The following is a 15,433-nucleotide window of genomic DNA, read 5'->3' on the forward strand; positions in this document are numbered from 1 at the left end:
AAATGCTCTAACTCTGGACTTAATTCCTTTTCCTCTAGATCTGGTAGTGTAGTAGAGTTGTAAATTCTGAATCCTCTTTCAAGTTCAGATAGCACTTGAAGCTTTAACAAGTCAGGATAGCATCTTAAATAGCTTTCGCTAGATCCAGCTGACAAAGATGTAAGGATATCCTTTTTGGCATATATTAGTTGCTCATCAAAACTTTTACAATCCTTTTTAACGTAGAAAGAGAACAATTTGGCAACGTGTGTATCAAAAGATGGAACGGAAACTTGTTCTAATGAAGAATCAAGCTCACTCCAATGTCCAAGTCTCCAGCGGGCTTGAAGAATAAATGTTGCTTTTGTATTCTTTTCAAATGGATATCCATTGATTATCTGGAACATGGTATTGTATTGTCCAAGATTCAAATAGCACCTTAATAAGGAATCAAACTGTGCTGGAGTTAAGCTTTGATTTTCTAATAGAATTTCATATAGATCTCTTGCATCTGTCCATTTCTCATCCACTTCCTTATCTAAAAGGATTTCATTGATTTCAGAATGGGTACGCATAGAAGCTAAACCTGCCATACTGTCACGATCTTTTGTTTGAGAATAAATTCTTTGCAGATTATTACCAATATCCTTGTCTAAATTTCTGAAATCTTGACCTTGGTCTCTAATGTATTCCTCGTAGTACATAAGTGATCTATAAAATGCTGAGTGATTAAATGCAGTTGCAGCAAGGGATCCAAGTGAAATACTTCTTAAAATCTTCTCTGCTTTTTCAACAGATTCCTTAAGAAGGCCTTTCTGATTCCTCATTTCAGGTGCGCTCATTTCAAACCATCTCTTAAGGTCATCAATAAGACAGAAAATTGTCTGAGCATGTTCAGTTGTCTGAGAATGTTCTTCAGCCTCTGACATTTTAAGGTCATGATCAATGACGGACATTATTTCTGTGCCAATCTCACCTCTATCAGAATCTTGACCAAAGAGTAGAACATGATGGACTAGATAGGGTAAAATAATTTTCACTAATACTTTGTCTGTACTAATCATAGGTCTTGCAGCTTTAAATATTTCCGATCTTTTAGTATTGAAATTTTTCATTTTTGAAATCAAGAACTTGGCCCAAGAGGCCATCCACTTGGAGATTGTAAGACTTCCTTTGAATATAGGTAATTTGTATACGTGTTCAGTACCTGATACTCTCAAGCCTTGATCACCTGTTATCTTGTACTTTTTAGATATTTCTTGAAACACCTTTTTATCCAGTGTTTGAACTATTTTCAACAATTCTTGTCTTGTAAAATTAATTTTAGAAGTGTTACAAGGACTGACTTCTGTATGATCAAAAATTAACTCTATCAGCTCAACATCTGTCTTTTCAGTGTTGGCTACAATGGTTGGACCAATATTTAGAGCAGCTGGATCAATTGCTCCAATTTCACTTAAAGCAGTAGCTGAAAGTAATTTAATAACCTCCTGTGTATCACTACAGCTTTTAAGTAAAGCTGTAACAAGTTTGTTAATAATATTATTTACACTCGACTCTGAAAGTTCAAACATTGAAATAATTTTTCTTTGAATTATTTCCTTATTTTCACTCAGAATACCTATAAGGGTTTCCAAAGCATTTTGCTTGACTGTAACATCTGATTGTTTAATACCAGGCAGAAGAAATTCTAACTTGGCATCTAGTGACAGTTTTCCAATCTGTTGCTCAATAAATTCATTAATAGGAGCCAGATCTTTTCTCTTGGATAAATGCAATAGTGTGAAATCCAAACTTTTCTTGTTAGTCTGAATTAACTTTAGAATACATAAACATAATTTGGTTCCAAAATCAGAGGAATCAACAATTCTACAAAGAGCAGATATTATAGAGTTCATATTGTTAACTGGAATGTTCTTGTCATTAAAATGTTTCATCATGAAGGATTCGAAAGATTGTAACACATCTATTCTAAATGAACATCTCAAAAGATGAGTTTGATAAATCTCCAATATTTCTTTAAAACATGTTCCAATTTCTGCTTCAAATACATCAATCATATTCACAACAATATGAAATCTTTCTCTTTGTTTGATTTCAGATGCTCCCTTATCTTTGAAAACTTTCGAAATTTTGATTAAAATACCAGAAATATTCCCTTGTAATACCTTTTGCACCATCTTTTTGTCACCAATACTATTTAGAAGTTTTTTCACTTTTCCTTTATGTTCATTATTAAGAAGTTTCATAATAATATTTTTAAAGGCTGTTGATATAACTAAATTGGCTTGAACTTTTGTAATTTCAGCGGCCTTAATAAATTTTTCAAAACTTTCTAGTGGAGTTTTGTCTTTTTTGATAAATTCTGTAATAATATTCTCAATATGTTCAATGATAATAGTAGAAAATTCGTTACTATTTGATAGTACTAATATTTGATTACGAAAACGTAATAACTCCCCCTCTACTGCCATCTCTGGCAGGACATGCTTTAATATTTTTGAAGCTATTTTTGAAAACTCCATATCAAATAGGGAAGATAAAATGTTTTGTAATTTGTTCTGATTGAAATACTTAACCCAATATGCGAATAGAGTCATGAAGAACTCGTCTCCTATTGATGATGAAAGATACTTTAAAATTCCTTTGTTGTCGGCTAGTTTCTTCAAAGATATGTAAACAATTGATGATTGATCAAAATCTAGAGATACTTCAGTAAAGAAAAATAGGACATTTCTTAATGTCTTTGGGCAATTATCCAGTATGAGTTTCAGTAATGGAATGATATAAAAGTAGTATTTGAGAGTCATCTCTTGATTATCTGTGTTTTCCTCATAAATTTTCCTGAGGAATGTTTTGATTTCGTCTACAAAAAAATTAAAAGGGTCATCATGTAGTTGGTAAATACTTTCAATCGGAACTACTAGATTTCTATTTGGAGTTATCCATATAGAGAAAATTGATGTTGCGAAAGCAACAATTTCAATGTCCTTATGCATTATCATTTTCATATACCTGACCATATCTTCAAAGTGTAAATCAATTTCCTCTTTTCTTATATTTTCAATAAAGAATGCAACACATTTGAGTAATTGTAATTGTGTTTTCTTTTCAACCTCAGAAGGTTCCAAAATAAAATCCCAATCACTTAGTCTAAAAACGGAATTATTTAAACTTTCTTGAATGGTTTCTTGTATTACCTCGCATATGATTGGCCTACAACTGGCACGAGAATAGAGCTTCCTTAGGTGATGGCTTACTTCTGCTAGGTCAAACATTTTGAACCTAACAATTTCAGGGAAGCACTTTATCACTGCTTTTACTGATGCTTCACTCAGTTCTAGTTGTTCTAAAACTACTGTCTTACATGTTTCATCAAGAGTTAATTGATAAAATCGAATAATATTTTTCAGTGCTAACACCAAAATATCTTCTTCCATTTCTTTAGCATATAATTCTACTCTACTGATACAATAAAGTCTCAATTCATTAACTCTTTCAGGGTCAAGATGTTGTGGAATATTATTTTGGAATAAATTGTCTATCATGATAATTGGATGTTTTGAGTACTATCAATGATTAACTTCTGAATCTAATGAGAACTTACTTCAGTACAATTTTTGGTATAATCAATCAATGAGTGAATGAGGTCAATAAGAGCCAAACTATCCTTTACTGGCCCAAAAGGACAAAGGGCCATTAATAAAATATACATTTCTGTCATATCAGCATCGTTTTCAGAGCATTTTGATACATATTTTTGTAATGTTTCAAAAAGTATTTGTCCATACTCTGAATCGATAAGATAAAAATTGTTACCAAATTCATGTGAAGGGAATTCAGCTGAATTAAAACTCGAATTAATATCCTCATTAAAATCTCCCTCTTCTATTTTTCTTCTCTTACTGCCTTGAGAATCTGTTTGAGACTCTTTTCTTTTGGTTGCGTTCGAAGAGTAGTGAATTGACAGATATTTCTTAATTAGATCAATAAAATCCTCATTATTTGGGAAAATGTGATTTTGAAAACATTCTTTGATAGCTTCAATACCTTTTAGAACTAATTCCAAGTCTGTCATACTGTACTTATCGATGAATACACATAGTATGTTAATGATTTGTTTTTTAAATTTTTCACTTTTAGAATTGCTAATATTCCAGTATAAATAACTAGTAATAGTGTTAATCATTTCTATCCTTTCAATCCCAAAATAGGAAAGGATTAAAATCATTTCGTCCATTGTAGAATTTAACAAATCAGCAAATAAATCATCAAACTCCAATGTTCTATACGATGGAAACATCCCATAATAACCATTCAATAAGGTGATAATTAAATTGATAAGATTTTTGTGAATTGTTGGATCAAATGATTGTGTGGAAGAAATCAGTGTTACTATTTCCATAGAAAGTAATTTGATTTCATTACTCGAATATCTAATTTGGTTACAAATATTATTGAAAACATTTCGGTGTTGAGCAATAATTGGGTGTCTACCGACTAGGGTTTTTAAAATATTAGTGGCATATTTTTGAATAACTATACATTGATCTGCTGAATGAATGTGAAGAACAGTAAATTTGCAGATATTAGGTAAGAACATGATAGATGCTGTTTCAGTGAGGCATTCTTTAGATCCATTATTTGGAAAGAATGATAAATAAATTTGGCAAAGTTGAGGAATAACATTGGTAATGTCACCAATGAAATTCTCAAAAGTAGATGGAAAGTTTGATAATAAAAACTCTTGGCTTTCTAATAAAGCACTCAGAACACTCTCCTCTAAAACTGTTGTGTAATGAATGTCAATTAGAAATTTAAACATAGTGGAAATCAATTCCGAAATAGTATTTGAAGTTAGTAATTTGTTAGCAACCATATCCTTTCCAGTTACATCCAAAATGTTTTTAATAATATCCAATAGAGCACAAATACTCTCAACATCCTCTTGTTGGAGAGTTTGGTTTGCACATTCCGAAAAGTTGATCAATGAGAGAATTTGACTTGCTGATCGCAGGGTTTCCTCTTCATTCAAGTATTTTTTCAAGGGTTGGTTGATAGATTTAATAAACGGTAGGGAACTTGGTAAAATGATTTCTTCAAGGTTCTCTTGTTGAGACATTTTTTTGTTCTTGTTATTGTTGGAAGCCTGCTTCAACCACTTCAAAACAGACAAGCTTTTATGTTTCAAACATCTTTACTGGGTTTTTGTTCTCGAATTGATGGAAGTTTTGGTGTCAATTTACATATTTCCTTTCTTTCCGAATTATAATAAACCGGTTCCTTTTATTTTGTTGTTTTATTGTTGGGATTCAACAAAGGCTCCCTTTTCGTTTATCTTTCTATTCTTTGCTCCTTGATGCTTTTCAACGAATAATTTAACATTTTCTGGGACTTCATAAGTTTGTGGTGGTCTCTCCTTTTCAAGTTTAACAATGAACCATTCCACGAGGTCCTTAACCTTGAGAATTTTAGGTAAATCAGCATTAGGAATTTCTCTTCCGAAACGAACCATAGCGGTTCTGAAAACTTTAAATCTCAAACTTTGTTCTCCCAAAGCAAAATTATATACGTCGTTTGGAGTGTATCCTTCTTCTTGAGTTATTTTTGTAACAATCTTCTCCAATTCTGATGTGAAGAGTTGTCTCAATTCTTGGCGAGTTTTTGTGAATAATTCAGGAGTTATAATACCTCTGACTTCAGAGTCTTGTTCTCTATGTACATTGTTTGTTGAGAAAAGTCTAACACTGGCAAATTTATGATGATGAGTGAAAGCTACGGAAGATGATGAAAACTTGGAGCATGATGAGAGAACGCTCTTCTTTGCAACAACGGCGCGCAAGAATTTAGTTGCGAACATTTTTTTTTAATTTCAAATTTTTTAAAATTACAAATAATAAAAACTGTACATCAATCATCAATATGTAATACAATATTAAAAACAAGTAACAATCTTCTCCTTTTAATTATTAAATTATTACCATCTTTTTTATTTTGTTCTCTTCCGAATTGTTTCCAAAATAGACACAAAGAAATTAGAAACACTCCTTCTGTCATCGAATAATTTTGGTATTGATGTGAAAAAGTATCTACAATAATCTAGCAAGTAGGGAGTATTTACACGGGCAAGTAATTGGACTAAAAGTAAAAAGTCAGGCGCAACAGTAGAGGAAACCTTGATAACTTGTCTGTGATCTGTTCCAGCACTCAATTTTTCTACTTTTTCAATGTCCAAATTGTTATTTTTACAATATGTAACAAGTGAAACCTGAGATAATGAATCCTGATTCCAAAGTGAAGACACAAGTTTGACAAATTCAGTATCCACACATTTTGAATTTTCTACAACAGTAGAAATGATTCTATATTTTTCTGGAGCCTCAAAACCATCATCTCTACTCAGTATTACCTTTTGAACTGCAAGGTCATCCTTACTAATGACCAGATCGAAAGATTTCATTCCATTAAAGTATTTCCTTTGAACCATTGAAGAATATTCGAAAATATCTGGCATTTGATGTCTTTCAGTATTCGTATAGGTCTTGTTATTCAATTTAAATCTTTTACCACAAGCTTTTACTCCATAACGTCCATCCTTATTTCCAATCTTCCAATCACTAATATTATCTTTCAATATCTTGATAAAATCTTCTTTCTTTCGTGGAAAATATATTTCCTCATTAACAGATATTCCAATATAGTAATTCAATTCGTTAGTTGATGGGTATCTAGCTTCATATAATCTTAATTGTTTAACTATTTGTTTCATGTCAGTAGTTTTCTTCATAACTCTGGTTTTCATTTCAAAAGTGACATCCTCTTCCTTATTAATCTCGCTTCTTGAGATTTTGTTAGCTTTCTTATTGGAAGAGTCCTGAATTACATTTTTAGAAGGGACATAATAACATGGTAGAATATACAGAGAATTAGTGTCAAAGTATTGAGAATCTAGTCCCTTGTCTCTATTATCAGTTAGTTCTAAATTCTTGTATTGGTTTGAGAATGCTCGTTGAATGATTTCTAAATTTTTAATATCCCGTGAAATTTCGTATAATATTCTTTTCATAAAATATGCACTGATACTATTCCAAGAGATGGTTGAAGTAAGAGCTAATATTCGTTGAAAGTCTGGCTCTTGGCACTTTGAGCTCTCAATAAACTTATTAATATCATCACTAGAGTCCAATTTATCAATTCCTGATTTATCATCAAGATTAGAAATATAATATTCATAGGATTCTGGTGAAATTTCATTATTCTTCTTTAAATGATAAGCCAATCTTTGAAGATCTCTATGTTGACAATTTGAAATATGAAGGATGCTAGAAATTTGATCTGACAATTCAACACTTAATGCTTGATCCAGGCCTTTCACAAAAAGAATTCTTTCCTGTGGTAATGGTACAAAAGTCAAGTCGTGCATTTCAGTTTTGTCTTTCACTATCTTGATTAACATATCATAAGAATTGAAAGCAATTTTTTTAAGAACCTTCACCTTGTTCCAAGATACAGTCTTTTTTGATTGTTGATCAGTGTCATACAAGATAACACAACTTACACTTGAAGAAAATTCAAAGCCTAGCAGAGAACTCACCTCTGTAGGATAGAGAGGCAAATAAATTTCTTGAGTATCGTTGAGAGAAATTCCGATCACTTGTATTGAAAAAACATCGTCATTGTCACCCTCTCCTTCCAAATGGTAAACTCCAATATTTTGCATCAAAAAACTGTTATTAATTCTTTGTAATATTTCCACTTCTTCCAAAGCACATTTTCGCAAAGAAACTTTACCGTATCCAAGGAAATTATTGGGATCAAATTTATAACATCGAATGGATAGCTCTTTCATGTTCTCTGTTTGCTGATGCATTCTTCTTTTTGGCTTTGTTATTGTGTGGTTGGTGAATGTGTTGTGTAGGAACGCCATTTTATTTTATTTGTTGGTGCGTTTTGATGATTTTTTTACCAGCATTTAGAGGTTTGTTTGGATGCAAAAAATTAACGAAAACTCAAGTAAAAATTTTATTTTCAAAATTTAATGCATATAAGTTTCAAGGTCGTCCTTAACAGTTTCCCACAATTTTCCACTCTTGATGAGTTGACAAATATTTTCAATATCTGGTGAAAGGAATCTATCTTTTTCATATTTTGGAACTACTGATCTAACCAATTGATAAACCTTTTCTAAAATTGGCGTAGTTTTGAGAGGTCTTAAAAGATCAACACCTTGACAAGCACACATTAATTCAATTGCCAAAACATATTCAACATTCTTGACAACATCAAGACATTTAAGACTAGCAAATGGACCCATAGATACGTGATCTTCCTTAGCAGCAGATGTAGATAATGTATCATTGGAACTTGGATGCACCAAAACCTTATTTTCACTGGTTAATGCACTAGCTGTACAGTGTGCAATCATAAAACCAGAGTTAAGACCTCCATCTTTAACCAAAAATGCTGGTAAACCACTCAAGTTACCATCAATTAAACGAGCAATTCTTCTTTCACTGATATTTGCCAATTCAGTAATACCAATAGCCAAAAAGTCCATAGCCTTAGCAGGATATTCACCATGGAAATTACCTCCACTGACAATTTGTTCGTCATTTTCCAAAGAAGTTGTCAAATGTAATTCTGAACGAGAATTTTCATCATCTAAATGTATGTGATGCGAGTTTGGAACCTGACTTCCTTTCTTATTACTAAATACCATTGGATTATCGGTGGCTGCATTTAATTCATTTTCCATAATATTCTTACAGAATTCAACAGTGTCGTTGACAATACCATGCACTTGAGGAATACATCTCAATGTATAGGCATCTTGGACTCTTGAACAATTCAAATGGCTTCCTGAAATTTCAGAAATTTCAAACTTCTTTTCATTTCCAACAGCTGTTTCAAGTTAATAAATATTATTTTGTTAAAACGTACTCTTTTCGGAGAACAAAAGGGATCTCATTCTACCAGCAACTTTAACTTGTCCAGTGTGACGTCTGGCAGCATGAATTCTAGCATCAAAAGCTTTGAATGTACCTCTAAGAGCTTCCAAAGTCATAGCACCAACAATATCAGCAACACGAGTGGCATTAACAGAACGAACCAAAGCTTCAGTACCCAAAGCACAAATGAATTGAGTACCATTGATAAGAGCCAAACCTTCCTTAGCTTGAACTTGAATAGGTTCCAAACCGTGTTCCTTGAGTACTTTGGCAGCATCCTCATAGGTCTTTGTTGAAGGATTGTACATTAATCCTTCTCCCATCATTCCGAGAGCCATGTGAGCAAGAGGAGCCAAATCTCCAGATGCACCAACACTATATGTTAGAAATTATCCACATCATTATAATTTTCCACAATAATATTTAAAGATTATTAATTATCATCATCATAAATATAAATTATATATATGAAATTATTAACACACTACTAATACTCACCTTCCTTTACATGGAACAGCAGAAATGCATCCAGCATTAAAAGCCTTTACCAATTTTTCAACAGTATCCAATCTAATACCAGAGAAACCCTTTGCCAAAACGTTAATACGGAGAGCCAACAACATTTTAGATCTTTCCAAAGATAAGTACTCTCCAACACCAGCAGAATGAGAACGAATTAAATTCTTTTGTAAATCTTCAATATCTTGCTTTGCAATAACGGTTGTAGCAAAACTACCAAAACCTGTATTAATACCATATTTTACCTGATCAGTAGAGATGATATCATCAACAATTTTTCTAGCCTCCACAACACGTTCCTTTGCTTCCTCCGATAATTGAATTCTAGTTTTAATATCGTAACCAATTTGATATAACTGCTCACAGGTCAAATTGTCTCCATCCAACACAATGATATGATGTTCGTTGTTGTTTTGCATTTTTTTTATCAATTCGGAGGAAAAATCATCAAACTCCTTCAAATGGCACAGAGTTTACAATATAGATTTCGTTACCTCTTCAACTAATAAGGATTCTCAAACATGAAAAAAGTTGAATATTTTTCTATTACAAGATGGTTTAACAAAACGTGAATTTTTTGAAAGAAATAGTAAAAAACTGTTATCCATCATATTAACATGATGTAATCTTCACATTTGAAATGGAAACTTGCGAAAATCATCACAAAAAAATGAATCAACTTCCCGAAGATTTGATCTTTTCAATTTTTCTCTATTGTCCCAAGACTAGTGATGTAGCAAATTTGCTACAATTGAATAGACATTGGTTGGGTGTGGCAAGATATGAAGCCTTGTGGCGGATGAGGTTTGCATTCCATTTATCGGATAGAATTAAGAGTGAGGAGGAAAGATTGGCCGATAATCAACAAGCCTTGTCAACTTCTAGATCAAAGGGAACAATTAGAAAATTAAAATTACTTGCAAAGAGTCATGTTGATGAGGCTGAAAAATTGTACACCAGAGAGAAGGTTTGTGAACACGGAGGAGATGATGATAGAGAACAAGGTATTGATTTTTATACTGGATTCCGTTTCTATACAATCTTTAAAAAGGAAATTGAAGGTTTAAGAATTGGAAAAATGACTGAGAAACTGATGGAGCTCATATCTTGTAATTATGAAAGGACTAATTATGCAGTTAATGATGAGAATATTTTGACTGATGAAAACCCATTGAAAAAGAAATGGAAACGGTTTATTGACTTTGTTGATTCCAATTTGGTGCCAGACTCAGAGTCTGCTATCACAGATCAATATTACATGTTACAAAAAAATTGTACAGCTCAGTTTGCAACCAAATTTGAGGCAGATTTATCCTCAATGATGAAAAAATTGAGAAAGTATTTTTTCAAACTTTCAAAACCTAAAGAAGAACTCTATCAAGAATTTAACAATGCAGTTGCAAATATTTTGGAGCCAGTGAGGATACTGACAGACACCTCAAAATACAAGTATCCTATTGATGCTTACAAATGCCTTCCTGTAGCTGTTGAATCTATGAATTTTGATTTGGTACACTCACTTCTCGTTTCCATCAAGGATGATTGTAAAAGAACTGATTCTGAAAGACAATATCGTGACATTTCTGTGAAGAACGGAGATGCACTTGATTTTTGCAAAAAATTAATGACGTCATTTATGAACAAATCCTATCCAGTGGAAAATATTATGTATTTCTTGAATAGTATGGTTGTGATTTTTCCATCCTTGATGCATGAATTGAGGAATAAGAACCATGCCAAGTTTAAATGTGATGAAGATTTATTGGCCAACTCAATAATTGATTGTAGAAATTACTATACAGGTATGGAACTTTCTATGGAGCTCTTCGAGAAGGCAATTAGAGGTATGTAGAATTTAGTATTAATTTTTTGACTTTCAAAAGATTGGGGATTTCCAGAGGGTTCTAACTTTGTATCAAAGCTTTTGTATAGTTATCATAATGTCTGTAAAGTTTCAGATTTCACCTCCTCTCTGAGGAGAGATGTAATAGATACAGGAAAGCTTATTCACCTTATTGAATTATATGAGGAGGTTTCTGGTGAAAAGTGTGATGATGAATTTGCATTCCTCTGTGCCGCATGTACCCCAAATGTTGAACTATGTAAATACTTTACAGATACAAGAGGATTATCTTTGGAGAAAAAAATAACCAGTGGCATGCACGCACTGCCATATGGTTATATGAACTATTATTATCCACAGACCGAAGACTTCATGTCAAAGATCGAATTTCTACTTGATAGAATGGATAATTTTTTCAATTATGAAATTGCTGACATAGTCAACACTGATCCACTTCTGAGATTTTTCTATTCCATTGCTTATGCTGATGCTAATCTTGTAGAAAATGAAGAAAAATATTTTAGAGTATTGAGAAAAATGTTAGACAAGAGACCAGACCTTGCTTATAAAATTCGTGGTGATACTTCTGCTTTGGATATTATTGACCACCTAAAAGATGTAGAAGCGGTACAACAGGCAATTAAGATTATTGAGGAATACCAAAAGAAATGGGAAACAGAATAAATGAAATGGTTGTTAATTTATTACATTCTCATTAAATCAAGAATACAGACAATACAGAAAATACAATAGCCAACAAGCCAGCAAAGTTTGTTGAACCAGCACTGATAACCTTACTCTTAGAGGTCTTTGGAGTGATAACAGTTGTACTCTTTGAGGCAGTTGGAGTGACAGTAGAAGTACCGGTAGCAATAGATCTACTGACAGCATAGGTACCACTTTGTGAAACTTGAATAGTGGCAGAAGAGGAAGAAACAATTGAAACACTACAAGATGAATCCTTACTGAAAACCTTGGTTGAGTTATTCCAAAGCAAACAATCATATTTGGAAGTACTTGTACCCAAAGTAAAGTTACCACTAAGAGTAATTCCAATCTTCACTCCATTCAAGCTCAGCTTGGCACCAGTATCAGCATTTTCCAAGCTAAGTTCAAAGAGTTTGGACATAATGGTCATACTTTGAGAATAAATTGCCTTATACAAATTGCTCAATTGCTTGATATTAACACCAATTGAAGTAATCGATGAGGAGAAGCCAGCAGTAAAGTTAGCAGGCAATTGATATTGAGTATTATTAGCAATAACTTCACTGTAAGAAGCAGTAGAAGATGCAGAAATCTTCTTGGTATAAACAATAAATTCACTGCTTGAGGAAATTGAAGCTGCTTGATCGAGGAGTTGATTCTTACTCATGCCTGCCAATAAACTAGCAGCACTGTCCAAAACAGATTGTGAATCAGTGGCAAGAGATCTCAAAGCTTTAGCACTTCTTGTAGAAATACCAGAGCTGGATAAGATATTCTTAATAAAGTTTGATAAGGATGAAGCAATTGAATTGGCAAGATCACTTGAAATTGGCTTATCAGAATTTGCCAAAGCAGTCAATGACGAAGCAGTAGATTGCAACATTTGACCTCTGGTATTGGAATCAACCAAATCCAAACTATTAACTGCAGCAGAAATGAATGAAATGGTTTCAGCAGCATCTTCAACACTAACAGCAACTTGAGATTGCTTACTCAAAACTGAACTAATAACATTGACAAGGAAAGCCTTGACTTGAGTAACAACTTCAGCTGCCAAATTTTGATTAGAAATTGAAGACAATGAAGAAACTGCAGCAGCACTACTAGCAGTAGAATCAGCAACGTTAGCACTTTGGTTAAGGAAATTCAATGCAGCTGAACCACTTGTCAAATCAGGAGGATTAGAAATAACACTTGTTTCAATATCACTGAAAGCATTCTTTGAATCGAATACTCTAGCTCTAATTCTCAATTTCTTATCAGCAGCTGGACTAGGTGGCAATTTAGCTTGAACTTGATTATCAGTAGTTCTACCAGACAATGTACTCCAGATTCCACGAATGGCATCATAGAAGAAGAATTGATAAGTCAATGGAGAGTTAGAATCATACCATCCACTACATGTGACGGTAACAGTATCAAGACCAGCAGTACTACTTGCAGGACTGGCACTAATGGCTCCTGGCAATGGTGGGCTGTTAACAGTAAATTCGAATACAGAGTAACCACCTGCATTTTGAGTAGAAACATCAACACGAACTGAATAAGTAGTATCGGCAGAAAGTGCCTTACCAGAGATGAGCAATGAACGACCACTTGTCTTTGAAATAGTTGTTGATCCTTCACTCAAAGTGAAACCTTCAGTCAATGAAGACCAAGTGAAATTGATAGGATTTTCTTGAGCTGGAACATAATTCAATACATCAACAATGAGTGGAATATTTTCACCAAGTGGAATTGATGATGGAATCCAATCATTTCTAGTAAGTCTAATACTAGCAGTAAGAACTGCATAACCAACCATTGAAACATAAACTTCTTGTGATGCAGTTCTTGATCCCTTAGTATAGGTTATAACAATTGAATATTCACCTTCTGGTAATGAAGCAGCAGGGAATGTAGCAACCTTATTAGAAATAACACCTGACATGCTGTATGAACAAGCAGAATTGGTTAATAAATTGGTACATGTTGCTGAGAATGTATCAGTGCTTGCATCTCTAGCTGGATCATAAGATCTAGTGAAATCAATAGCAAAACTTGTTGTAACAGAGGCCTTTCTAGTAGTACCACCAGTAATCATCAAGACAAGATCGGTAGCAATAACTTGCAAAGTAACAGTAGTTTCATAGGATGAAGCTGGTGATGCCTTAGCAACAGCTCTAACCTTGAATGAATAGGTACCAGCAGATGGGAAAGCATTTTCAAGGAAAATAGCAACTCTATTGTTATCTCTTAATGTCATAGTAGCTGTGGCTGGTCCAGATTCTTGTGACCAAGTCCAAATCAAAGTACGATCACTGAAGAAACAAGATGGATATTCAACAATTGGAAGAATAGAATATAAACTACCCATATTGACAGATTGAGAAGCACCACCTGGAATACGAACAATAACTGATGGAGTTGATGAAACAGTAAACTTGAAACTAGAAATGGCAGTTAAATTGAAACCATTTGTAACAGTGACAGACATGGTAAATTCACCATTTGATAATAAAGAAGCGTCCAAATATCCAAAACTTCCACCAACAAGAGCCAATGAAGCAGAAGCAGCAGTTAATGAACCAGGTCCAGAAATTGAGTAAACAAACTTCAAAGGTCTTCTATCAACAGAAACTGAAGCAGAAGCATCAAATAAGAAAGTAGTACATGAAGAAACATTCTTTGGACCACGCAATTCAGCACTTGGAGGTAAGAATGAAGATCCACTACTAGTAACTGAAACTGAACCAAATGCATTGTCATTATTTTTAACTTGGAGAGCATCACCTGGCAAAAGAGAAGCAGCACTACCCAAAATGATTTGGAATGAATTCTTTGAACGATCATCCCATCTACAAATTGGAGCAGAACCAACAGCCTTCAATGATGATTCAGATAAAACAACAGCACAATCAATGTTGTTAGTTAATGAGGGGAATGCAAATTCGAATGAAACTCTATCACCAATAGAACCAAATGTTGCACTTGAACCAAGTTTGATATTACATTTGGATCCACTCCAACCAGAGGCACATGAACTACAAGATTCACCAGCATACATACCCAACAAGTTGTTGGAAATACAGGAACAAGCACCATTAGCAGTACAGAAACCATTTCCACTACATTTCTTCATTGGATCACAAGTAACATTACAACTAGGTCCATACCAAGAAGCAATACAAGTTCTACAGAAAGGACCAGCAAAGTTTCCAGTACAACTACAAGTAGTATCAGCATTACAAGTACCTCTTCCCAAACAAGTAACATTAGCATTACAAGCTAAACTCTTACAATCAGCACCTCCATAATTAGGTTGACAAATTTCACAATTAGAGCCAGCCCAGAAACCACCTGCTTGAGTTGAGTTACAGACACAGGTATTTGGACCAACACAAGCACCATGTCCCATACATGGATTATTTTCATAAGAACCACAAGTGAAAAGTTA

General features: G+C 33.5%; 5 protein-coding genes across 5 annotated transcripts in view; 1 reads left to right on the forward strand and 4 right to left on the reverse strand.

Moving 5' to 3' along the window:
- Positions 1 to 3,571: 3,571 nt before the first annotated feature.
- NAEGRDRAFT_64681 (uncharacterized protein) lies at positions 3,572 to 5,101 on the reverse strand (the record flags this gene model as incomplete). Its single annotated transcript, XM_002680013.1, has 1 exon — positions 3,572 to 5,101. The coding sequence occupies one exon, from the start codon at positions 5,099 to 5,101 to the stop codon at positions 3,572 to 3,574; it is 1,530 nt and encodes a 509-aa protein (XP_002680059.1).
- Positions 5,102 to 5,259: 158 nt separating this feature from the next.
- Positions 5,260 to 7,849, reverse strand: NAEGRDRAFT_57352 (uncharacterized protein; the record flags this gene model as incomplete). Its single annotated transcript, XM_002680014.1, has 2 exons — positions 5,260 to 5,800; positions 6,389 to 7,849. The coding sequence occupies 2 exons, from the start codon at positions 7,847 to 7,849 to the stop codon at positions 5,279 to 5,281; spliced, it is 1,983 nt and encodes a 660-aa protein (XP_002680060.1). The 3' UTR covers positions 5,260 to 5,278.
- A 130-nt stretch (positions 7,850 to 7,979) lies between these two features.
- On the reverse strand, positions 7,980 to 9,865 carry NAEGRDRAFT_78861 (histidine ammonia lyase; the record flags this gene model as incomplete). The annotated part of the gene is made up of 3 exons (XM_002680015.1): positions 7,980 to 8,880; positions 8,920 to 9,302; positions 9,426 to 9,865. The coding sequence occupies 3 exons, from the start codon at positions 9,863 to 9,865 to the stop codon at positions 8,015 to 8,017; spliced, it is 1,689 nt and encodes a 562-aa protein (XP_002680061.1). The 3' UTR covers positions 7,980 to 8,014.
- A 221-nt stretch (positions 9,866 to 10,086) lies between these two features.
- On the forward strand, positions 10,087 to 11,298 carry NAEGRDRAFT_47209 (uncharacterized protein; the record flags this gene model as incomplete). The annotated part of the gene is made up of 1 exon (XM_002679901.1): positions 10,087 to 11,298. One exon carries the CDS (start codon positions 10,087 to 10,089, stop codon positions 11,296 to 11,298), a length of 1,212 nt encoding a protein of 403 aa, XP_002679947.1.
- Positions 11,299 to 11,971: 673 nt separating this feature from the next.
- The window catches only part of NAEGRDRAFT_57354 (basal body protein NBP family), a 7,024-nt gene continuing 3,562 nt past the window's right edge, over positions 11,972 to 15,433 (reverse strand). The window contains exon 2 of the mRNA XM_002680016.1: positions 11,972 to 15,336. Coding sequence (XP_002680062.1) covers positions 12,005 to 15,336 — 3,332 coding nt within the window. The 3' untranslated portion in view covers positions 11,972 to 12,004. The remainder of the gene's footprint in view (positions 15,337 to 15,433) is intronic.

Source organism: Naegleria gruberi (genome assembly GCF_000004985.1).
Source record: "Naegleria gruberi genomic scaffold NAEGRscaffold_11, whole genome shotgun sequence".
Classification (NCBI taxonomy): domain Eukaryota; phylum Heterolobosea; class Eutetramitea; order Acrasida; family Naegleriidae; genus Naegleria; species Naegleria gruberi.